The 25,514-nt window shown below is 43.5% G+C and overlaps 1 protein-coding gene across 1 annotated transcript in view; it reads left to right on the top strand.

The window, feature by feature from the left end:
- Positions 1–5,276: 5,276 nt before the first annotated feature.
- LOC126162295 (alpha-amylase 2-like) overlaps positions 5,277–25,514 on the top strand; it is a 45,376-nt gene continuing 25,138 nt past the window's right edge. The window contains exons 1-3 of the mRNA XM_049918714.1: positions 5,277–5,490; positions 14,058–14,209; positions 19,476–19,641. Of these exons, the coding sequence (XP_049774671.1) occupies positions 5,320–5,490; positions 14,058–14,209; positions 19,476–19,641 (489 nt within the window). The 5' untranslated portion in view covers positions 5,277–5,319. The remainder of the gene's footprint in view (positions 5,491–14,057; positions 14,210–19,475; positions 19,642–25,514) is intronic.

Below are 25,514 nucleotides of genomic sequence, written 5' to 3' on the forward strand. Positions count from 1 at the left end.
TTTCTAATATACACTCCTGGAAATGGAAAAAAGAACACATTGACACCGGTGTGTCAGACCCACCATACTTGCTCCGGACACTGCGAGAGGGCTGTACAAGCAATGATCACACGCACGGCACAGCGGACACACCAGGAACCGCGGTGTTGGCCGTCGAATGGCGCTAGCTGCGCAGCATTTGTGCACCGCCGCCGTCAGTGTCAGCCAGTTTGCCGTGGCATACGGATCTCCATCGCAGTCTTTAACACTGGTAGCATGCCGCGACAGCGTGGACGTGAACCGTATGTGCAGTTGACGGACTTTGAGCGAGGGCGTATAGTGGGCATGCGGGAGGCCGGCTGGACGTACCGCCGAATTGCTCAACACGTGGGGCGTGAGGTCTCCACAGTGCATCGATGTTGTCGCCAGTGGTCGGCGGAAGGTGCACGTGCCCGTCGACCTGGGACCGGACCGCAGCGACGCACGGATGCACGCCAAGACCGTAGGATCCTACGCAGTGCCGTAGGGGACCACACCGCCACTTCCCAGCAAATTAGGGACACTGTTGCTCCTGGGGTATCGGCGAGGACCATTCGCAACCGTCTCCATCAAGCTGGGCTACGGTCCCGCACACCGTTAGGCCGTCTTCCGCTCACGCCCCAACATCGTGCAGCCCGCCTCCAGTGGTGTCGCGACAGGCGTGAATGGAGGGACGAATGGAGACGTGTCGTCTTCAGCGATGAGAGTCGCTTCTGCCTTGGTGCCAATGATGGTCGTATGCGTGTTTGGCGCCGTGCAGGTGAGCGCCACAATCAGGACTGCATACGACTGAGGCACACAGGGCCAACACCCGGCATCATGGTGTGGGGAGCGATCTCCTACACTGGCCGTACACCACTCGTGATCGTCGAGGGGACACTGAATAGTGCACGGTACATCCAAACCGTCATCGAACCCATCGTTCTACCATTCCTAGACCGGCAAGGGAACTTGCTGTTCCAACAGGACAATGCACGTCCGCATGTATCCCGTGCCACCCAACGTGCTCTAGAAGGTGTAAGTCAACTACCCTGGCCAGCAAGATCTCCGGATCTGTCCCCCATTGAGCATGTTTGGGACTGGATGAAGCGTCGTCTCACGCGGTCTGCACGTCCAGCACGAACGCTGGTCCAACTGAGGCGCCAGGTGGAAATGGCATGGTAAGCCTTTACACAGGACTACATCCAGCATCTCTACGATCGTCTCCATGGGAGAATAGCAGGCTGCATTGCTGCGAAAGGTGGATATACACTGTACTAGTGCCGACATTGTGCATGCTCTGTTGCCTGTGTCCATGTGCCTGTGGTTCTGTCAGTGTGATCATGTGATGTATCTGACCCCAGGAATGTGTCAATAAATTTTCCCCTTCCTGGGACAATGAATTCACGGTGTTCTTATTTCAATTTCCAGGAGTGTATTTATGAAAATACACTGGTGTGCGAAACTTAAGGAAGATAGTAAATTTCACATGATGTGTCACTGCGAAGTAACATAGTTCGAAGAAACTATTACCAGACTTAGAAAGAACTGTTACAGTACAGTATGGTACAGTGTACCATACTCGTTAAATGGAACAGAAATGACACTTTTGTTCAGACTGTAATTACAGTGAAGTTACCACGATTAATGATGATACCTTGGACGTTAAAAAAGGCGGTACATGTTTCCTAATAGAGTGTGTGTGTACCAAGGTAGGCAATGCATTTCCTGCAACGTTCATCCAGTCCAGCCACAACGTAGGTAACGGGTTCTTGTGATAGGGCGTTCCATTCCTCTACCAGCGCGAATGGCAACAGCTGGATGGTCGTTGGTGCATTTGTACGTGCTGCAGTGTCCCCCTAAGCATCCCATATGTGCTCGACTGGATTTAAGTCGGGAGGACGGGCCGATCAGCCCATTCGCCGAACTTTTTGTGTGTCCATCCTTCTGACTGGAGGTCTTAGGGACCGTGGTCGTTCACTACACCCGTCCTTCTTGTTCATTTTGTGGCTACCAGTTTCAAAGATTCAGTGCGACATCTACAGGCCACAGTTGACGCTGGTTTGCGCAGACCGTATGTAACTCAAATGATCAACTGCCGGTTGCAGATAGTTCGCGTAAACAAGTTATGTCGGCCACTGATGCAGCGTATATGTAGCTCATGATAACCCCTTCAGCATCAACTGCAACCTGAACATGGCGCACTCAAGCTCTGAAACTGCAGCTACACAATAAATAAGATCATAAGGACGGCTGTGGTCGTTTCATTTTCTTACATTCGCCGAATATCCTCTCTTCAAATACCTCCTCGACCTGCACAGTTCGATGCCGTTGCGCATTGAAGTCCGAGCCATACGCTCCAATGGAAATACGCACACAGGGAAGGAGCACAGAGTCATAATAACGACCGTTGGGTGTGCTGTGTTTCACAATATGGAGATCAGTACGCCTGTGCAACATTATACCTTCACATACCATAACATCTTGACCGTGAACATGATCACGTTCCATAATACTGGATAACTTTATTTATTTATTTATTTTTGCGCGACCGCATGGACGAGCGCAGGTGAAGCAGCTCTTGGAACGAGAGGATATTGGTCGAACGGACCACAATAACTCCTTAACTTCTTCGTGGCCAACATCGGAGCACGTTAGAGGCCACGCACTGCCGTCCGTTGCGACCACACCTCCTATTAAGAATCATGTTCCGCCTTTTGTAATATCCCAAAGGCCTTCATAAATAGCGGCAACTTCACTGTAGTAATTGTCCGTCAATAAAAGTCTCATTTCTCTTCATCTCATTACGTATTTCTTTCAGTTACCTTCTTTACTATATTGTAGTAGTTTTGTCTATGTATGGTCCAAGATACTTAGAGCTATGTTACTCGACAGTGACACGTCATACCAAAGTTACTTTCGACCTTAAGTTTTGCGTGCCAATGTATATGAAAAAGACAAAAATATAAATGTGCAAGGTTACCTATAAACAGGACAAGGTCAGAAAACTCAAAAAGCTACGAGCTTATATATACGAGTGTATAACACACTTGGTGTTATTATTACGTTAGAATAGTAGCACAAAATCATATGTACTGACCTGTGATATTGTCTTACAAGTACATTTATTACAAAGGCTAAAACACGAATAAAATGTTGTGAAGTACAGTCTTTCTTAAACTGATACTACTGTTTCATAGCATGGGAATTTGATTATCAAGAGAGTCTAAAATGTTAAAGGAGTTGCTTCGTTAGGTTATGATAAAGTGATTCTAACTTCATGCAATGAAAGGCAAATCGTTAAGCTACGTAAAATGTAAGTGCTTGTGTCATAGTTGTCACTATAACGTGTGTATAAATGTAGGCTGATGTCTTAATAAGTGTCTCGTTTCTAGTGTACCAGTTGTATTCTCCCGAAGGGGCTAGCTTGCGGCTGACTCTGGCTGCGATGTAGCGCAGAGTCGCCTCCATGGGACCCCTGTGTTCCACGTGCTTCCCCCCGCCGCAGACAGAACGACCCTCAAATTAGTGTGCTGCAGATGAAGTATAAGTCTCGCTGATTTAGCAGCGCCTTCATCGATTGATCTGATGTGGGATTCCTTGGTTTCCCTACAAATCATTCAGGAGAACATCAACATCTTTTTAGAGAAAACGACGCGTCCAATTACATGGCCCGTCGTCCCCCACTCCAAACCTTAAGTCGGGAAAAAATCTTGAAAATTTCTTTTAACTTTGGGGTTTACTCTTTTTCGAAAAGAGTAGCAAGAATTTTCTTTTGGAAAGCACTTCATCATATTCTAAACTAAAAACCGAGGTGTGTAAGACAGGTTGTTTCACATTGTTTGGACGATTTCCAATTTGAATAACACACAAATTAATCGTGAAACGAGATTGAACATTTTAGACAGGATACATCATTTATTCAGATTTACGTATTACACTGAATTAATGATGACCATTTGAGGCTACACAACACTCGAGCCGTTTCACCCAGTTATTGAACACATCTTTCGAAACTACTCGTGTAATTCTGGCTATTTAACCGTGAATTTGATCTTTTAACTGTTTCAAGCTTCTCGGTCTGGTCGTTTTGGCACATTTTCGTAAGGAACGACGAGAGTTTGCGTGTAAACTGCTAAGCACACGCCAGCCACGGTGGCCTAGCGGTTCTAGGTGCTTCAGTCCGGAACCGCGCGACTGCTACGGTCGCAGGTTCAAATCCTGCCTCGGGCATGGATGTGTGTGAGTCCTTAGGTTAGTAGGGTTTAAGTAGTTCTAAGTTCTAGGGGACTGATGACCTCAGAAGTTAAGTCCCATAGTGCTCAGAGCCATTTGAACCATTTTTTTGCTAAGCACACGTTCGATATTCACGGTTTTCCGAGGGCCGGTTGACTTTCGATTCGATGCACTGGCAGTTTCACGGAAGTTTCTTACCAATTTCAATGTTGTTTCACTAGCAGGAACTGGATAAAGCGGCTACGTCTTGGAATTCTTACGAAAGGCACGCTGAACGCGCACGACAGATTCGCCGTAGTGAAAATAGCACTCGACTGCGAACGTGCAATGTTGCTTCGACCAGTACGAGGTGATTACTGACTGTATTTGGGGTGAAACTTGATTCTCTGCACTAGTAATAGACGGTGCCACCGTCGTTCTATCGTGTTTGTAGCTTGTGTTTCTCAAATTTTAAATCATCAAAACATTCTGAAATACCCTGTATTTTTTCGGACGTTTCAACATTTGAAATTATCACTAACTGGCAATGCATTAAGTAGTACAGTGACCACTCTCGTGTCGAGCGTCTCCAGCGACTTAGACGTCGACGGAACGTTAAATCCTGAACTTCCTTCCTTGCTTCTGGTATCGAGACATGTTATTTCCTTAGACACTCTGACACAAGTAATTAACTGAAAAATTTGTTCCTTTGTTCGTGATGTCTCGGTGCTCTATACACATTAGGATTTCAGGTATTAAAAATCTACATTGCTTAAGAAATTTCTAATCATCGCTAAAATCTTGCATAATTACCTTTCGATTGATTTACTGTAAACAGAATATCACGAAACCACACTAATCTGTTCTCTGACCTTAAATATTAGCTCATATCTCAAAGAATTCGCAGTTATCAATGGGCAGTGATGTTGCAACACTAAAATTGACATTTTGTAACCACACTGATCTGTACTCTGACCTTATATAACAGATCATATCTCAATTCGCAGTTATCAATGGGAAGTGATGTTGCAACACTAAAATTGACTTTTTGTATAAATAGAGACCAAGGGAGTCCCCAAGTTACTCTGGCCGGCAAAGAAAGCGACGATGCGGGCCTTGTGGACCTTCCTGGCAATCTTGGGTGCGGCCAGTGCGCAATGGGACCCCAACGTGGCGAACGGCCGCAGTGCCATGGTCCACCTGTTCGAGTGGAAGTGGAATGACATCGCCGCCGAGTGCGAGCGCTTCCTCGCTCCCAAAGGCTACGCCGGTGTGCAGGTAACGAAAACCTTACTTTTCATTATGAAGACTACATAATTAATTACACTCCACACCTCCTCCTGAAATGGAATAACCAGGGCCAGATGTTCTAACAACTCCAGCTACTATTTCTTTCACCCTCCTCTTCCTTTGCTTTCGGTCTGACGTTTGCAACTGCCAGTATTATAGCTACTGCCGTATCATAAAAAAAAATTTATAGCATTTTAAGCTAAGCCGGCATCTGTATCGCAGTCTTCATAAAAATCCATTCCAAGGTCAGTATATTATTCTTCGCAAGTTCAAATATGGTTCAAATGGCTCTGAGTACTATGGGACTTAACATCTGAGGTCATCAGTCCCCTAGAAGTTAGAACTACTTAAAACTAACTAACCCAAGGACATCACACACATCCATGCCCGAGGGAGGATTCGAACCTGCGACCGTAGCAGTCGCACGGTTCCAGACTGAAGCGCCTAGAACCGCTTCTTCACAAGTGCTGGTGCCACTGTTACTGCCTGCTGGTTTGGCATCGCGACCATTTCTACGTATCTTTGAAAATAATCTATGGTTGAGAGTACATATTTATCCTTTGCTGGTGTTTTATTGGATGGACCTATAATATCAGTACCCAGAAATTCGAATGGTGCTAATGCTTTAGGTAATCTCTGCAGTGATACTCTAGTTCGACACAAATTCGCTCTCTGTGCGCACTGTAAGAAATTCCGCACACAAAAGTTTACGTCCATCTGTTTATTCCTCCACAAATATCTGCCTGCTACTCTTCTGTTGGTAGATCTGCAACCTCCATGGCTCGCTAATATGAGCTTTTTGTAACAGTCTTCCTTAGCATCTCTGGTAACACTAATGACAGTCGCAACCTGTCTTCTCTGCACAGTATCCCAATCTGGTTAAAACAGTTCTTACATTCGTCATCCGCTGTCAGTGCAATCTGCCATTTTTTGCACTCATTGCCCCCAATATGTAATACTGCTAGTTTTCTACTTAAGCATCCGCATTTTCTTGCCTCTTCCCAGCTTTACGTGTCACTTCGAAATCAAACTCACTTAGTCTTAATGCACATTGCGTCTACCTATCAGAAAGATCTTTTAACCCCATCAACCATTTTAATGCCCCATAATCTGTTGTTACTCTAAACTTTTTGCTTTACATAAAACTTTTGAAATATGTTTTTCCATAAAAAAGGCTTAAAATCTCTTTCTCAATTGTGAAATAATTTCTTTCTGCAGAGGTTAGTTCTCTCGATGTGTAAGCTAACGCATGTTCTACTCCTTCTACCTCTTATGACAACATAAAGCGAAGTGCACGATTTGATGCATGACACGATAAAACAAATTCTCTATTAAAATCCGGAAATACCAATATCATACTGTACGTTAAATCTTTTGTAGCTCTTCAAAAGCATGCTGGCACTCTTCTGACCACATGAATTTAGTACCCTCCTTTAACAACCGTGTCAATCGTCTGACAATATCCGCAAATACTTTTAGGAACCGGCGGAAATAGATCGCGGCGCCTATGAGCAATTGCAACTCCTTTACAGATTCTGGTACAGAAGATTCACGTACAGCTCTAATTAATCTTTGGTTTGTCTTTACCCCTTCTTTACTTATGACCTACGTATGCTACGTCTTGCGTCACAAAATTTCACTTTTCTGTACTCAATGTTAACTTCGCTGCTTTTATCCATAGGAGTACCCTTAATCGCTGCAGATACTGTTCCATGTCACTCCCGCAGACGACTATGTCATTGAGAGGCACTAAGCATTGCCGTGGTTTTAAACCTCTGCTTAATCCACGCAACAATCTCTGAAAAGTTGCAGAGCTTTTCGTAATCCAAATGGCGTTCTTCTGAATTGTTAATGTCCTCTAGGTGCCAAAAACATTGTTTTGTATCGATCACGCAGTGCAGCCTCTATCTCACGATAACCGTTCAAGTCCATTGTTGAAAAATATTTGCATTGCCCTAAATGGTCCAAGGTTTCTGTGATCTTTGGAAAAGGGTAGGCGTTTCTGTATTTAGATATATGTAATTACGAGGGCAGTTCAATAAGTAATGCAACACATTTTTTTTTCTGAAACAGGGGTTGTTTTATTCAGCATTGAAATACACCAGGTTATTCCCCAATCTTTTAGCTACACAACACTATTTTTCAACGTAATCTCCATTCAATGCTACGGCCTTACGCCACCTTGAAATGAGGGCCTGTATACCTGCACGGTACCATTCCACTGGTCGATGTCGGAGCCAACGTCGTACTGCATCAATAACTTCTTCATCATCCGCGTAGTGCCTCCCACGGATTGCGTCCTTCATTGGGCCAAACATATGGAAATCCGACGGTGCGAGATCGGGGCTGTAGGGTGCATGAGGAAGAACAGTCCACTGAAGTTTTGTGAGCTCCTCTCGGGTGCGAAGACTTGTGTGAGGTCTTGCGTTGTCATGAAGAAGGAGAAGTTCGTTCAGATTTTTGTGCCTACGAACACGCTGAAGTCGTTTCTTCAATTTCTGAAGAGTAGCACAATACACTTCAGAGTTGATCGTTTGACCATCGGGAAGGACATCGAACAGAATAACCCCTTCAGCGTCCCAGAAGACTGTAACCATGACTTTACCGGCTGAGGGTATGGCTTTAAACTTTTTCTTGGTAGAAGAGTGGGTGTGGCGCCACTCCATTGATTGCCGTTTTGTTTCAGGTACGAAGTGATGAACCCATGTTTCATCGCCTGTAACAATCTTTGACAGGAAATTGTCACCCTCAGCCACATGACGAGCAAGCAATGCCGCACAGATGGTTCTCCTTTGCTCATTATGGTGTTCGGTTAGACAACGAGGGACCCAGCGGGAACAAACCTTTGAATATCCCAACAGGTGAACAACTGTGACAGCACTACCAAAAGAGATGTCAAGTTGAGCACTGAGTTGTTTGATGGTGATCCGTCGATCATCTCGAACGAGTGTGTTCGCACGCTCCGCCATTGCAGGAGTCACAGCTGTGCACGGCCGGCCCGCACGCGGGAGATCAGACAGTCTTGCTTGACCTTGCGGCGATCATGACACACGCTTTGCCCAACGACTCACCGTGCTTTTGTCCACTGCCAGATCACCGTAGACATTCTGCAAGCGCCTATGAATATCTGAGATGCCCTGGTTTTCCGCCAAAAGAAACTCGATCACTGCCCGTTGTTTGCAACGCACATCCATTACAGACGCCATTTTAACAGCTCCGTACAGCGCTACCACCTGTCGGAAGTCAATGAAACTATACGAGACGAAGCGGGAATGTTTGAAAATATTCCACAAGAAATTTCCGGTTTTTTCAACCAAAATTGGCCGAGAAAAAAAATGTGTTGCATTACTTATTGAACTGCCCTCGTATAACAAAACCTGTATTTTCGTGTTCCATCCATTGATTTTTTTGGTACAACGACTATTCCAACCCAACAGTTATTCCACCTTTCAGCTGTTGATCGATAAATTCCTACAAAAGAAGAACTTAGGTATTCTGTATGATTTTCGGTAGACTGGTGATTCATTTCCTATTGGTATGCAATGCTATGTAATACGCATAGCTGGTAATGTCCGTTTTTGAAAAAATATATCTTTAAATTCCAAAAGTAATTTTTCCATCCGTTCCCTATTACTTCCCTCTGGGTGCTTCACTTTTCTCCATAACGCATTTTCAATGGCGTCTGGTGACTACATCGCTTACACGATTCATGTCCCATTGCTTTTCTTCCAAATTCAAATGGCTCTAAGCACTATGGGACTTAACATATTAGTTCATCAGTCCCCAAGACATAGAACTACTTAAACCTAACTAACCTAAGGACATCACACACATCCATGCCCTAGGCAGGATTCGAACCTGCGACGGCAGCAGCAGCGCGGTTTCGAACTGAAGAGCCTAGAACCGCTAGTCCACAACGGCCGGCGCTTTTCTTCTAGCATTTTTTTGCGATTAACAACCCCTTTGTTAATCTTACGTCCTCTGCACTAAAATTGTCTATAAAAACAGCTACCTTCTTTTCAGCCTGTATTTCTTATATACATACAGTACCTTTCTTAACTAAGCAACCCACCTAATATAACACTTCATTTTCTTCTAACACTTCCACCACACACAAAATTTCTACTGGCAAGCTAGACTCAACACTGACACAAAGTGATTTCTCAGTATACTGAAGGACACAACTGTGTGAATGAAGTCTTAGTGTGATTGTTCGTGGTTTAATCAGATCACCTTTTGTATTGCCTAATCATAGACCCCTGATGATTACCTGTATAGCATTTTACTGGAATTGATTCCGTACATCGTGCTGAGTGGCCCTCAAGGTTACACTGTGAACATCTAACAGGCACTCACCAATTGTGACTTCCATTACCTCTGAAACTATACAAATCAAGTGGTTCTCTACTCGCAATAAAATCTATTTTAGAAAAAGCTCAACTGTCAAATCTTTTCTCCATACGAAAAATTTTTTGTGCTCACTGTACCAAAGGCTGTAGCGCTGTAGGTTCAGACCCTGCTCCAAGAAGGCGACGTCAATGACTCACCGGAGTTAGATGGCCCATGGATTGTCACCCATGAGAGTGAAATGAGACATCAGGATCACAGTAAATTTGGTTAATTAACTTCTATATTCTGGCTCTCAGCTGTAGTACATCAGGAACAGCCTGGTGGAGGTGTCCAGTTGCCCCTCATGCGAAATAATAGACGTCCATCATTGCTGACACCAGAAACAGCAGAACCGAGCGTGGTGTCACTCGAATCTGCTGTTAGATATGTCTCCAGCTGCAACCGTGATGACACCGTGGCAATACAGATGGCGGTACCCTGGAGGCAGCCGTGACCTCCCTCCAGCAAGCCAGCAGCTCTCTGCTTCTGTGGTGACCGCTCTCGTGACTCACGGCAGGCTGCCCCACTCCGTGGTCGAACAGCAGATCCCTTAATGCATTCCAGGATGTCGCTCCAGATTCAGATGGTTCAAATGGCTCTGAGCACTATGGGACTTAACATCTGTGGTCATCAGTCCCCTAGAACTCAGAACTACTTAAACCTAACTAACCTAAGGACATCACACACACACATCCATGCCCGAGGCAGGATTCGAACCTGCGACCGTAGCTGTCGCTCCAGGTGTTACAGGCTTATGGTGTATGCTGTGATACTGAGACGAGAATATTTCAATACATGAATAGCTGAGTACTTATATGTTCCATCCTATGTTCATTTAGGGCTTTAGGCATGTACACCGAACACGTCCACGGTGGCAAGTAAGGATAGGCTTCGGTCCTTCTGCTAGCATATTGGAGCATTGGCTGTTTCTATGCAGCATCCAGCTGGCTCTGCTTGGCAACGCCTGTGAGATGTGTTTTGCTTCACAATGCATAACAATCTTGCCTGCCTGTGGCTGGCTGTGTTGCAGCTCACTTCCACTGTGGCGTACTTTTGGACCCAATACAGTCGATATGCTACATACGTCGTTAACCTCATTTTATAACGCACAATATTCATGTTTAAACTAAACTTTGCTTTTGAGGTGACGAAAGAACTACTTATGCGCTATGTATCAGTGGCAGAACTGGTCCAAGTGGCTGCAAGTGCCATTGATGCAGACACATTGCGTACTCAAATGTATCAGCGTTGCCGGCCGGAGTTGCCGAGCGGTTCTAGGCGCTACAGTCTGGAACCGCGCGACCGCTACGGTCGCAGGTTCGAATTCTGCCTCGGGCATGGGTGTGTGTGATGTCCTTAGTTAGGTTTAAGTAGTTCTAAGTTCTAGGGGACTGATGACCTCAGAGGTTAAGTCCCATAGTGCTCAGAGCCATTTTCGTATAATTTCAGTGTGAGTGTGTCGTGGGGTCCTACCTATAAATAGATACATGTAACTGAGTTTGCATCAATTTTTTACAGTAATAAGGATGATAAAATGGACAAATTTCCTTTACTAGGACATGGTATGAAGTTTGTCTTGGCGTCTAATAGCACTGAAATAGTTTGTAAACATTGGTAGACATTCGCATGTTTCTAAATATTTCGTCAGTTTCAGCTTCGGTCTCCAGCGTTTCGTTCTCACGGAGTGTCTTCTAAACTCCTAACCTATACCTTTGTTTTTTATTTTTATTGTTATGATACTAGTTTTCTTCTTCGTTAGTGGTGAAATTATTACTGGTATTTTTGTGTTACCAGGTGTAGAAGTATGAAACCTGTAGATGGCGCTAGCTATCAGTGTAGGGCCCGGAGACCGCGTCTGCAGCGCCATCTGCTTCCTGTAACGGCTGACGACGAATGTCAACCCACAGTAACCCAGGTTACATACATCGGTATCTGTTTCAAACCCGTAAACATGACGAATTTTATGCCTACGAACTACAATTGCATTGGTTTTCTTTTATCATTTAAAGAAAACTCTTGCAGAATCGCATCAAATACTTGTCGAAGCTTTCGGCGAATATGCTCTTGGGAATACGCAGTGTTCCTAATGTTTCAAAATATTCAAAAGCGGTGATTTTGACATGAGAAACGACAAGCGCGACCACCGAAAGAGTTTGAAGACAACGAATTGCAAGCCTTATTGGACGAAGATGATGTTCAAACTCAATAGGAACTCGCGGAACAATTGAATGTGACCTCAGAAAGCCGTTTATCCTCCGTTGAAAGAGATGCAGCAAGTGGGATACTGGGTTCCTCATGAACTGAATGAAAGACAGCAAGCAAATCGAAAGACCACTTTTGAAATGCTCCTCGCCAGATACGAAAGAAAGTCGTTTCTCCATTGAATAGTGACATTTGATGAAAAATGGATATATTTTGAGAATCCTAAGCGTCGTAAATCATGGGTGAATGCAGGCAAACCATCGACATCCATTGCGATATTAATTCGCTTTGGAAAGAAGACAATGCTATTGGTGTCATATATTATGAGCTGCTGAAACCTGGTGAAAACGTTAACACTGGTAGTTACCAACAGGAAGTGATCGATTTAAATCGAGCATTACGCGAAAAACGACTGGAATATGGAAAAAGGCGACAGAAAGTCCATGATATAGCCCCATCAGCCGCAGCAGAACGGGTCAGGGAAACGATCGAGGCTTTCATTTGGGAAATACCAGTGCATGCGGCTTATTCTCTAGACTTGTCTCTTTCCGGTTATCATCTACTCGCATCACTGGAACACGATCTCGCTGAACATCGGTTCCGTTCTTAAGAAAATGTACGAAAATGGCTCGTTGACTGGTTCGCTTCAAAAGAAGAAACTGTTATTCTGGCGTGGCATTCATAGCCTTCCGGAGAAATGGGAGAAATGTATAAATAACAATGGAGATTATTTTGAATAATGCTCATAGGTAGCACACCGCGCTTAGTACACGTCTACCGTGGTGCTCGGGGGCCCTAGCACAGTTGCGACACCTGAGGATGGGCTTATGAGAGCCCGAAACCGGTCGTGATAATAAAAGAAATTTAGAACTGAAGCGGATTTTCAATCTCTGGTTTGAATAAAATCTAGTTTATCAGTTTCAGACAACAGACGTGTAATTATTGGAACCAAATTCCGATTTCATACTTCTACATCTGGTAATTCCACGACTGCTAATTTTCAACTATCAGGAAAATTTGTAACTTTATATTATAAAGGGTAGTGCACTTTCATACATGACAACATATTTCCATTAGCTTTTAAATTCAAAATTCCCCCTCCGTTTTAATACCCTTGTAACTCTCCTGCCAGCCTTTTCTCCTTACCCATTAACAAAAAGTTGCAAGCAGCGGTTTGCATCCTGAGATTGGTATGTGCGGTACTGTTTAGCATCGGAGTCATCGTCGAAACCATACAAACCATCCCACCCTACTCCTGTCCTCTAAATATCCGCATTCGAAGGGACTAAAGGTATGTTACGTGGGATGGTAGTGAGAAAAGTGCGACATCTCACCCTAGATAGCAAAATCTACAACTGTAATATCATGCTAGAGCAGCTGATTCTCATTGCAGATGAAGACTACACGAAATAGAATCAAGGCGATTCCTGAAAGATATCAGACATTTTGGGTTGACTTCTTAAGAATGCTGGCAGGCACTATGGTTTTCAAGTAATGTTTCAGCGTGGTAGCTTTCTGTAGCCATCAGACACTTAAAGTGATGAATTTTTAACCATCAGCTATACAAATATACCTTTATTCTCTACCGGTTTCTGTCTCCCAGACCATCACGCATAGGAAGAAAAGGCAAAAACATCAGCTCTACCAATTCACCCTCCTCTTGCTTTTCCATCTTATGAGTGTCTTTTTTTCTGTGCTGATGGCGTGAGGGACCGAAACCGATAGAGAATAAAGGCTTGTTTGTAAAGCTGACAGTTAAAATACAGTTCTCTAACTATGTTTTTCACTTTAGTCTGTAATGTTTGTATGCTTGTACAGAACGTGACTGAATATTGTGAAAAATTACAAGATCATACTACAGTATCAGTCTTATGTGGTTGAAAGAGATACAGATAAAGAGCATCTGGTGATATTTTGGTAAAATTTGTTGGAGGTCAGAGATGTTTATTCGAGACATTTTTCAGGTGTCCCCACCAAACGAGAACCTGGCCATCCCCAGCGACAACCGTCCGTGGTGGGAGAGATACCAGCCGGTCTCCTACAGGCTCATTACCCGCTCTGGCGACGAGGCCGCCTTCACCGACATGGTCAACCGCTGTAACAATGTAGGAGTGCGGTGAGTTTAAAGCTTACTTTACAACATCGTAATACTGGCAGTATCTAAAGAAGATTCGTCTCAAACAGAAGAAAGTAAATAACTCGGCAATCACACCTTTATTTTCTGACGAGTACCTCAAAACGGCTTCACGAAGGCCTTCGATTAGTTTCTATCGAACGAAATAAAGGATTTCTTCTAAATGACCTGTGTTTGAACAGTGCGTTACAGTTCATTAGTTGCTTGAGAGGTTATAATAACAATTTTTACCACGCAAAAGTCCGGTCTCTTGAGTAATACCTCGGTACCCTCCAACAAATCGCACAGTAAAAGATATATGTCGCAATGTTAATCACCAGCTTCTCAGGAAAGTAGGACATTTGTGGGGGAAGGTGGAAGGCAGGAGTACGAGTGCGTTTGTTGTCCCGGTCGCACCTGTCTAAGAATAGAAATACTATCACTTTTCAGTACTGTAGGCTTGGGGATAACGCTTCTTACGTATATCAAAAAATAATTGTATTTACGCAGATGTGAAGCATTTCCCCAGAATTAACATAAAATACATAACGAACCTATAACAGCAAGCAGCAAGTTTCTACAGTGGTTGTCATAAATCTGGATGTAGAATCACAAAATCAGCACAACGCTATTCTTCGTGTTCCATCATGACTCGTCAGCAACAGACTGAACTTCCTTTCCCCAGAGCTGTGTTTCTGAACTGTCAAGTAAGGAAGTTCCATGTATACGTTTAGATTACTTTCAAAAATATGAGTCAATAATTTAACAAAGCCCCAACAGAATAACCAATATACAATGTTTTCAAGAATGGCGGTAGGCAAAACGCGATTTTATTTTCGAACTCCGCTTTCACGACATAGCTGAGTAACACCTTTCACATTCAACGTGACAAAAATGTTAATGAACGGTTAAAGTGAGAAATGGAAAGTGCAAGAACTCTATAAGATGAAAAGCGTGGTTTTCTGCGCGCGTCTCCAACGAATATATTGTAAGCTGTTCTTCGATTATATTCAAAGGTCAACGCTCCATTTATGTAGCTATTACTGAAACAATTTCGAACACGTACCACTAAATATGCAGAATATTTCACATCGCGATTTTTATCAGAGATAATTAACGCTGAATTCCTGCCGTCATTGCAATTCGGTATTAATTTTATTCCGAGATCTTTGAATTTGTATTGGATAGAACATGTTTATTCTCAATTACCCCAATACGAAGAAAAGGGTGTGATCTTTCCATTCAGAAATATGAACAGCTCCGTGGTCTCTGGAACTGCCCCATGTTACAAACTATATGATTAACTTTTGAGAGAAGCTAAATTTTTTGGATGGGCTTGAAATCGCAAACGGGTTACTGTGATTTACGGAGAGTGAGCAAACAGTTGTGTCATAGGAGGACAATCGTTGACCATCCGATGTCTACAATCTGCCACCGGGTACTCTCTCTATGGTCCGTAGAGGCTCCCTCAGTATGCCGTTAGGCTGGCATTTCTAAAGTCGGTACGTAAGGCTCCGGGTAGTTCTTCCGATCCATCCCAGCACCTTTGTCACGAACATTCTTCACCGTGTATAATGTGCCAAGGAGCAGGGGCATGCCATCTAGAAGTCTTCACCTATATGTCCTATTACTATCCTATTAATATTTTGTTTTAAATTATAGTTATTGTAAGCAACAGACTTCCGTAACAAGATATTTTTTTTGAAACAGTGCTACTTTTACTACCAATAACAATAAACTTACTCCGCATTATCAAACACCAAGCACTGGTGTGTCCTGTCGTTGAGCGCGTGACACTACTATTACCACCAATATCACTCCAGTTCTTCTCACACTAGTTGAATAAATGTGGGCACGAATTCTTTTGTGGAACTAATACTATACAATGAAGTTAATTGTCGTTACTAGACCCGACCTGAATTTCCTTCGGTAAACACTTTACTTATTTGGGATCTTTCAGAGGAACTCGATGGAGTCTTATATAACAATTTTTTATTACTGTCATGGAATGCACTGCCTGCACAGAATGTTGTCTTGGAGAAACGTAAAATAATTCATCCACTGTGAAGTTTTCCCCTGCGTTCTTGGAAACTATGGTAGTAGTACCCGTTCCTTGGCTGCTTTAGAGTCCTCATTTCCTGCTGACCATGGCGCACTGATTTTTAGTAAAGAGCGTACGTTCATACAGGGTGAAACGTGGAAACTACGACGCTATATTTGCAGGTACAGTACGTATGTATTTTACTTTACATTCATTGCATGTTAATCATGGTGGGTTAGTGCATGAGACTACCCAATAGAGTGAGGCATTTCAACTAAACACCGAAACAAAATGTGCATTTTTCTGTCAATTTTTTGAGAAATGCTGTGCGCTCGTGTTTCATTAATGTTCAAGAGGTAATATTTTTTATTTTATTTATTTGTATATTTAATTGATTCAGTTAAGGCCATCACCACTTCTCTTACATTGCACCAGGGACAAAAACTTACAGTGCCTTTTTACATCACAGTTATCCAAGAAATAACAATTTTAATATGACAACTAGAATTAAAGTGATCTGAGTGTCTTAAGAGACAAAGTGAGTAAATAATACTGACTATGAGTTAATAAGTTATTGCTGTCAGTGCTTGCACTACTACTGCTGCTGCCGCTAATAGTTATAATAGCAATAATAATATTAATGACAATAATAACAATAATGATAGTCGTAGATATAAAAAGGATTTATTGGTATGTAACATAGATGTTGCCCGATGTAACGAGTTCCTAGAAAAGCAAATCTGAGGACACTGCATCACTTAAATATATTGGAAAAAGACTAAGATCTAGTTGGAAAGAAGAATGTACAAGGGTAGCGAGTATGTCAAACGACAACGGTAATCCCTATTGTCACTGTAGTAGATGCACAAATGACCCAAAACACTATTCAGTGATCACCGTGACGTTGTATGCCACCTGATATCGTTGCGGGCACTTTCCGCTGTAACAAAAGTACGTAAACGGAGTAGGCAGGGCCGACGGATCGCCCTAGCGAAGATCTGGGCTGGAAATGGGGAAATCCATTGAGATAAGCCACTTTGACAAACGGCAGATTATTATTACGGAGAGTCTGTGAACGACTATTCGAAAACGGCGAAGCTGTTCTAGTGTTCACGTACTACTGTCATGAGAATCTACGGAAAGAGATGGAAGGACAGTGAAACTGCCACTAGGCTCTAAATGGTTGGGCGTCCGGGACTCTTCACAGAAAGTGGTGCTCGGAGGCTTGTCTGCTCTGTAAAGTAGGGTAGATGGTAGTCTTGCGACATCTCTGCGGAATGAACACAATGCTAGTGCACGCCAACTGTTTCGGAGCTCACCGTTCATCGTACATTGTTGAACATGGAGCTCTGCAGCAGCCCACCCCTGCGTGTCCACATGTTGATCCAACGAAATCGTCAGTAATGATTGCAGTGGACACGAGAACATCGGGATTCGACCGTTGATCGATGGAAACATGTTCGCTCTTGCTGCACTAAGTCGATTCTCGCCTCCATAAACGACGTCATCGAGTTGAACGACAGCTCAAAACGTGCAGCGTACCTCGGACGCAGCTTGGTAGGAGCAGTATTATGCTATGGAAGACATACTCCCGCGCCTGCATGGCTCCTGTGGTAGTAATCGAAGACACGCTGACAGCTGCGAACCACTTGCATCCCTTCATGCTTGATGTCTTTCCCGACGGCGATGTCATCTTTCAGCAGTGAAATTGTCTGTGTCTCGGACCCAGAACCGTGCTACAGTGGTTTGAGGAGAATTATAGTGAACCCACATTAATGTCTCGGTGACCAGCTTCGCCTGCTGTAAATCCTGTGGATCCCGTCTCGATCATCACTGCGTGCGAAGATCAACGGGCCCTTATTTGCGCCAATTACATGACCTGTGGGTCGATATCTAATACCACATATCTCCAAAACCGTACCAACAAACTGTAGGATCCCTGATACACAGCGACCGCTACGGTCACAGTTTCGAATCCTGCCTCGGGCATCTATGTGTGTGATTTCCTTCGGTTGGTTACGTTTAAGTAGTTCTAAGTTCTAGGGGACTGATGACCTTAGATGTTAAGTCCCACAATGCTCAGAGCCATTTGAACCATTTTGAACCCGATACACAAAATCAATTATGTATTTCATTCCAAAGACGGACAAACAAGCTATTTGGCTCATTAGTGTATGTCTCTTGAAGCTGAAGGTGTTATTCAGCTCTGAAATGTAGTGAAGGAGGTTATTTCAGAATCGAGTACCTGATGCTGGTGAGGACTTTGGTAAGGTAGCTGAATGAAGGAGAGGGACAGAAAAGATTTTGCTGTGATGGGAGTGGCTGTTTCTGCCATACTGTTCAGACAACAGCGTTGTCGTCGAGGAGGGATAAGAGGGACAGAGATTATTGACAAGACAATAGAGTAGACAGAGGATGTGGATATATCTGTCCTCGTCTGCACGCAGCCGGAATAGCTGAGCATATGATGGTGAAATACGATGAAAGAGCCAGACATCACAGATATAACGAACACAAGCTTTTGTAACTAGTTTCAAGCGCGTTCATTACTGATCTCCTTGTCCCACAGAAGATACCTCACAACATCAAGTCCTCGTTTCACATACGATCCAGAGTCTGCTTCCGTGTGGCTTGTAGGAGCTCTTAATTGCAGCAAGATTAGAGTTGTTGGTTATGTGACACATTGTTATAGAAACTGAAATAAACTACTAATCTTTTCCTTATCTCCCGTGAGATTTTTTTTAAGTGACCATTAGAAGATTCCTATTCGGTCATGGTAAATCACCATCCCAAGTCCTCCAGATATTGATTCACCGACAAACATTGTAGTATTTCATTTAAAAGGCTAGTGTATTACACGTGTATTACATCACTGAGCCGGCCGCGGTGGACGTGCGGTTCTAGGCGCTGCAATCCGGAACCGAGGGACTGCTACGGTTGCAGGTTCGAATCCTGCCTCGGGCATGGATGTGTGTGATGTCCTTAGGTTAGTTAGGTTTAAGTAGTTCTAAGTTCTAGGGGACTGATGACCTAAGATGTTAAGTCCCATAGTGCTCAGAGCCATTTGAAACATTTACATCACTGTGTTTCAGCCACTGCAAAACAACTGAACGAACGAAGAACTATGTATACGATACAATATTGTGAAATTTCTTGATGATGCTATTCTTTAGCGTAAGATAATTAGCAGTTTACAACTGTTGCTGACCCTGTCATCTCACATTGCAGGATCTACGTGGACGCTGTGATCAATCACATGAGCGCCACGCAGGGCGGACAGACCGGTGTGGGAGGCAGCAAACCCTCGGCCTACAACTACCCAGACGTGCCCTACGGCCAGAACGACTTCCACTGGCCCCCATGCAGCGTCAACAATTACCAAGACGCCAACAATGTAAGAACTTTCATATACTTGTATCAACTATGGCAACGTAATCATTGACTTGTTCAAAAGAATACGTTCTCAGTGATGGAATTAACTCAAGGTAAGATAGCGTATTTTTAAGATTAATGTTGATTAAACTTATTAACTTGAGCAAGGCATTTATAAATTAATAATAAATCAGATACCCTTCACAAAATACAATTACAAAACATTTAATATAATTTCACCCTTAATACTGAATGGTAAAATAGTGATAAATCAATTACAAAATGGAATTGTAAGAACACTGAATGTAAACGTAAATGACTTTAAGGTGTTAACTGAACCCGCCAGGTTAGCCAAGGGCGCTAATGCGCTGCTTCCTGGACTCTGGCAGCCGCGCCGGCCCCGGATCGAATCTGCCCGGCGGATTAACAGCGAGGGCCGGTGTGTCGGCCAGTCTGGATGTGGTATATATTCGGTTTTCCATATCCCGCTAGGTGAATACCGGGATGGTCCCATCTACCATCTTAGTTACACGACTCGCAGACATTTGAATATGTTCGCACTGTTTCATTGCTTACACTACACACAGGCACCTGGGATACACTAATTCCGTCCCTGGGGGTACGGGGTGGCGACAAGAAGGGCATTCGGCCACTCTCGCACACTAACATCGCCAATTCCATAGTAACAAGGCCGACCCCGCGCTGAAGTAGGGCAAAGGCCCCAGAAAATGATGATGACACTAAAGTGTTACTGAATGCACTATCCGGCTGGCGGTGGTGTGGCCGTTCGACTGCGGTGTAGTCGACATGTTGCGCTGGGCCTTGGTTCGTGTCCCATTCTAGTTCGGGGCCTCAGCGTCAGTGGCTGTGGATGTGGCTACCACTGACACTCATTGTGGTCAAGACCGAAGTCTCCAGTGACGTCTTAGCTGCAGCTAAGCGTGTCTGTACCAAGTCCTGCACCAGAGTCTCTACTCTAAAGTCCAGCAGGATCTGTCCCTGAGCGATCTGCAAAGTTTCTTGTGCGTGTGGTCAATTCAGTTTACTCTTCTCGCTAAAGGAATTATTTAGCAACTTTTATAGCTATTGCGTAACGTCTTCTCCCACGCTAAAACACACAAGGACACACACACACACACACACACACATAAATAAAAAATGTTTTTCCACATCTTCGTTATGAGAAATCGCGTTATCTACGATTGTATACCTGCAAATGTCCCTTGCCCACTTCACATGATATTTTATCAAATACGTCGTGAACAACTTTTTGATACGGTACGAATGTCTGATTGCCTACAATTGTCTAAATGTCGAATGGGTGCGCACCTGTATTTTCTAATCTAGAGATGACGGCTCTCCTGTGTTGTCATCCTTGGCCTCTCTAGACTCCTTACTGTGCAGCGAAAAATTTTTCTCACCCAATGTTTGCCTCATTCATTACAGGTTTCTCATTTCTAGACGAACAGCTACTGAAGTTTACAGGTTAAGCCTTCTATAGACGGGTTCAGCCCAATGTTTACATTATATAAGCAGAAATATCAGGACACCTCTTAGTGGACGTGAATGTAAGGGGGGGGGGGCTGTCCACCCTTCGCCTTTATGGTGACAGTAACTCTGCCAGGAACGAAGAATGAGGTGTCTGTATATCTGTGGAGGAATGTCAGCCCCTTCTTTCTCAAGAGCCGAAGGTTAGACGATTCTGGAGCGAATTCGACGTTCTAACTCATGCGAAATGTGTTCTATTTTGTGTAGCTCGAGGCGGATCTGTTCAGATCTGCATTCTGTGGAAGACAGTCCATTTCAGGAGTGTTATTGTTCACAAACTATAGCTTGACAGATGCTGCTTTATGACAGTTTCCGTTGTCATCCTGATACAAAAATTTCATTACTGTACACAGTAAAACTGTAATGAAATGTGTTCTTATCCTTCCGCATGTAATAATTTGTAATCCGAATGACGTAAAATGTTGCCATGACGCTTCTCCACCACCTCTGTACTTCACAGTTGGTACTACAAATGATGGCACATAACGTTCTCTTAGCATTCTGCCAAACTCAAACCCTTCCATCGAATTTTCAAAAGATATAGTGTGATTCATCACGCCAAATCACTGATTTCTGGTCATCCACTGCCCAATGGCTCGCTCTTTACAGCAACTCGAACATTGCGTAGCACTGACTACAGGTATGTGTGGTTTTAGCTCAGTCATTGTCCTAGCTGAACTGCTGGTAGCACTTTCACTCTCACGAGTGAGTCTTTCCGCTGATTTCAGGGGGTTTTCGACAACCACCCTTCGCAATTCTCGACGATCACCGTTGGTGTCCATTACATCTGCCTGGTTTTGGTTGGCGTCTGCTTGGTTTTGGTTCAGCTGTGGCTATTCCTTCGCGTTTCCTTCACGGGTACCAACGCTCGATTTGGGGCAGCCATAACATGGCTTAAATGTTCCTGATGGATTTGTTACTTAGGTGACATCAATTGTCGTCACGGAGCTCTGCTGACCGAGACACTGTCACTGAGCTCTCCTGAACCAGCCACACTGATGGTACTGCTTCTCATTGACAATACTGCCCGCGTCTTTTGATGCTGTACTTGCTGATACGTCTCTCGTGATATGTAGTAAGCAGTTTCGCGTTACATAGGAATGTCCAGATACTTTCTATCAGATAGTGTATTTCTAGTGATACTACGATACTCCACATATTCACTTCCATTGCAATTCCTGCTTGGAGAAAAGATATTCATATACTACACGAGAGAGTGATATTTAAACATTTATATCCTGATACAGTTCCATTGAATTTCTCGTTCTCACACTACCTCCTTTCCGCTAACATTTCGAATGTACTCTTCTTCTTCTTCTTCAGTAGCTCTACAGCCCTTGGTGAGCCTTGGCTTCTTCAACAATCTTCCTCCACACTTCTCGGTTAGTTGCTGCTCTTTTCCACCCCTGGACTCCCATATTGCTGATATCCATTATTACCTCATCGATCCATCTTCTTCTAGGTCTCCCTTTTCGCCTAACTGAATGGAACATATCTTTCATCATTTTCTTTGGAATTCTATCCTCTGCCATTCTCTCCAAGTGTCCTAGCCATCGTATTCGCTGTGATTTCACAAATTTTACTATGTCCCTGCCTTGTATTAACTCTTGTAATTCGGCATTGTAGCGTATTCTCCAGCCTTTTTCCTCCCTTATTGGCCCATAGATTTTGCGTAGTATTTTCCGCTCAATGCTTCTTAGAGCATTTTTATCGTGTTCTGTCAACGTCTATACCTCTGAGCCGTATGTGATAACTGGGCGGACTAGGGAATTATATATTAGCAGTTTAGTTTTTCTTGTAACAAGGCTATTTTTGAAGAGCTGCATATTTGCAAAGTAAGCTCTGTTTCCTGTTTGTATTCTTTCCCTTATAGCCTTTCCAATACTGTTATCATTTGTTATTAGGGCTCCCAAGTAGTTAAAAGAGGACACTCCATTGAAGCATTTCCCATTGATTTTTAGGTTTTTAGGGGTTCTTCTGGCCTCAGATTGTGACATTACCATATATTTTGTTTTGTTTTCATTTACTATGAGGCCAATTTTTAAGGCTTCTGTTTCCATTGCCCGGTATGTTTCTAGGAGTGTATTGGTATTTCTTCCTACTATAGCAATGTCATCAGCGTATGCACATATCTGGCTAGTTTTCATAAATATGGTGCCTCTTTTGTTGATTTTATTTACTGCACTATGCAGGGCTATGTTGAATAGGACAGTGGAGAGACTATCCCCTTGCTTCACACCTTTATTAAAGTCAAAGCTATCACTTGTTCTGCTAAGGACCTTTACTTTTGCTCTTGTCTCTGTCATTGTCATTCTGATTAGTCTTATTAATTTAGCACATATACCAACTTCTTTCAGTACTCTATATAGTTCTTGCCGATTTATGCTGTCAAAGGCTTGTTTGAAATCGATGAATAAGAAATGCAGATCTATATCGTATTCATAGAACTTTTCCATCATTTGCCTTATCACAAATATTTGATCAGTTGTTCCTCTGCCTGGTCGAAAGCCACACTGATATTCCCCTAGTATGCCTTCTGCACACTTCTGTATCCTTTCGTTTAATATACTTGTGAAGATCTTATAAGCTGTACTTAGGAGTGTTACACCTCTATAGTTTTCACATGCTGTTCTGTCCCCTTTCTTATAAATGGGGACTATTATTCCAATTTTCCAATTATCTGGCATAGTTTCTATTTCCCATATATCTGATATTAATGTGTGCAGTTCCTTTATTACAGCCTCACCACCAGTTTTTATTAATTCAGCAATTATGCTGTCTTCCCCAGGGGCTCGATTGTTTTTTGACTTGTGCAGAGCCTGGGAGACCTCTTGTAGTGTTGGCTTTCTTGCCTCATTGTTTTCATTGCCTACTTCCAGCTCCACTCTTCCCTCCTGTGCAGCTGTCTCTTCATCTTCTAGGCTGGTGCTTAGTGTATCTTTGAAATACTCTGCCCATCTTCCCACTATCTGTTCTTCCTCCCTTATCATTTTCCCATCTTTACTGGAACAGGCCGTTATTTTTGGTTGCAATCTATTCTTCATTTTGCCTATGGCATGATAGAACTTTCTTATTTCACTCTGTTCCTTTAGTTCTTTTAGTTCTTGAAATTTCTTCTTATTCCACTCTCTTTTCTTTCTCTTGCACAGTCTGTTAGCTCTTCTCCTTAATTCTCTATATTGTTCCACATTATTTCTGGTTTCTCTCTGTAGCACTTTTGTTCTTGCCCTGTTCTTTTCCTCTATTGCTGACCTGCAATCTTCATCAAACCACTCCTGGGTTCTTCTGTTCCTTCTTATGCCTATTATTTCCTCTGCAGCATCCTTAATGGCTTTTTCAAACCTGTTGCACCTTTCATCTACTCCTACTGTGGTCTCTTCATTGCTCAGCTTTCTGCTTAGTGTTACTTGGTATTTTTTTACTTCATCAGGGATGTTCAGTTTGTCTGTATTCCATTTCATCATCTTTCCCATTCTGTTGCCCTTTGTTAGTGACAGTTTCTCTCTCAAGACTGATTTTATCAATGTATTCGGCAAGTATGAAACTGTTCTCTCGATTTCTTCCCGATGCAGCTGCTTCTCCGTCTAAAAGTGCATAACTGGGTTTGATTATTAAATCAAAATCAATCCGAAATAAGAACAATAGATTCAAATACACTGACGAGCCAAAACATTACGACTTGCTTAATAGCTTACTTTTCTGCCTTTGGATCGAAATACATCACTGATGCTGCGTATCAGGGATCCCACAGCTTGTTGGTACGTTTGTGGAGGTTTGTGGCATTAGATGCTCACACGCACTTCTTGTAATTCGCATAAATAACGTGCCGCTGATATGTGTACGCTGTGATGACGCCCGATAGCGAGCCAGGTGGGTTCCGTAGGATTTACATCAGGCGAATTTGGTGGTCGAAATATCAACGTGAGTTCACTATAATGCTCCTCAAACCACTGTAGCACGGTTGAGCCTCCGAGACACAGACACACTGATGAAAGATGACATCGCCTTCGGGGAAGACATCAAGCATGACGGCATGCAGGCGGTTTCCAGCCATCAGCGTTCTTCGATTGCTATCACAGGTTCCATGCAAGCATAGAAGAATGTCTCCCACAGCATAATACTGCTCCCACCAGCCTGCGTCCGTGGTGCGCTGCACGGTTTGAGCCGCCGTTCACGTCGGTGTCGGCGTTTGTGGAGACGACCATCGGAACTAGTGTAGCAAAAATGTGATTCACCCGGAAAGGCGACACGTATCCATGGATCGACGGTCCCGTGCCCACTGCAGTTATAACTGACGATATCGCTGGGTCAAAATGAGAACACGTAGGGGCGGTCTGCTGTGGGGCT

Source organism: Schistocerca cancellata, chromosome 2 (assembly GCF_023864275.1).
Source record: "Schistocerca cancellata isolate TAMUIC-IGC-003103 chromosome 2, iqSchCanc2.1, whole genome shotgun sequence".
Taxonomy (NCBI): Eukaryota; Metazoa; Arthropoda; class Insecta; order Orthoptera; family Acrididae; genus Schistocerca; species Schistocerca cancellata.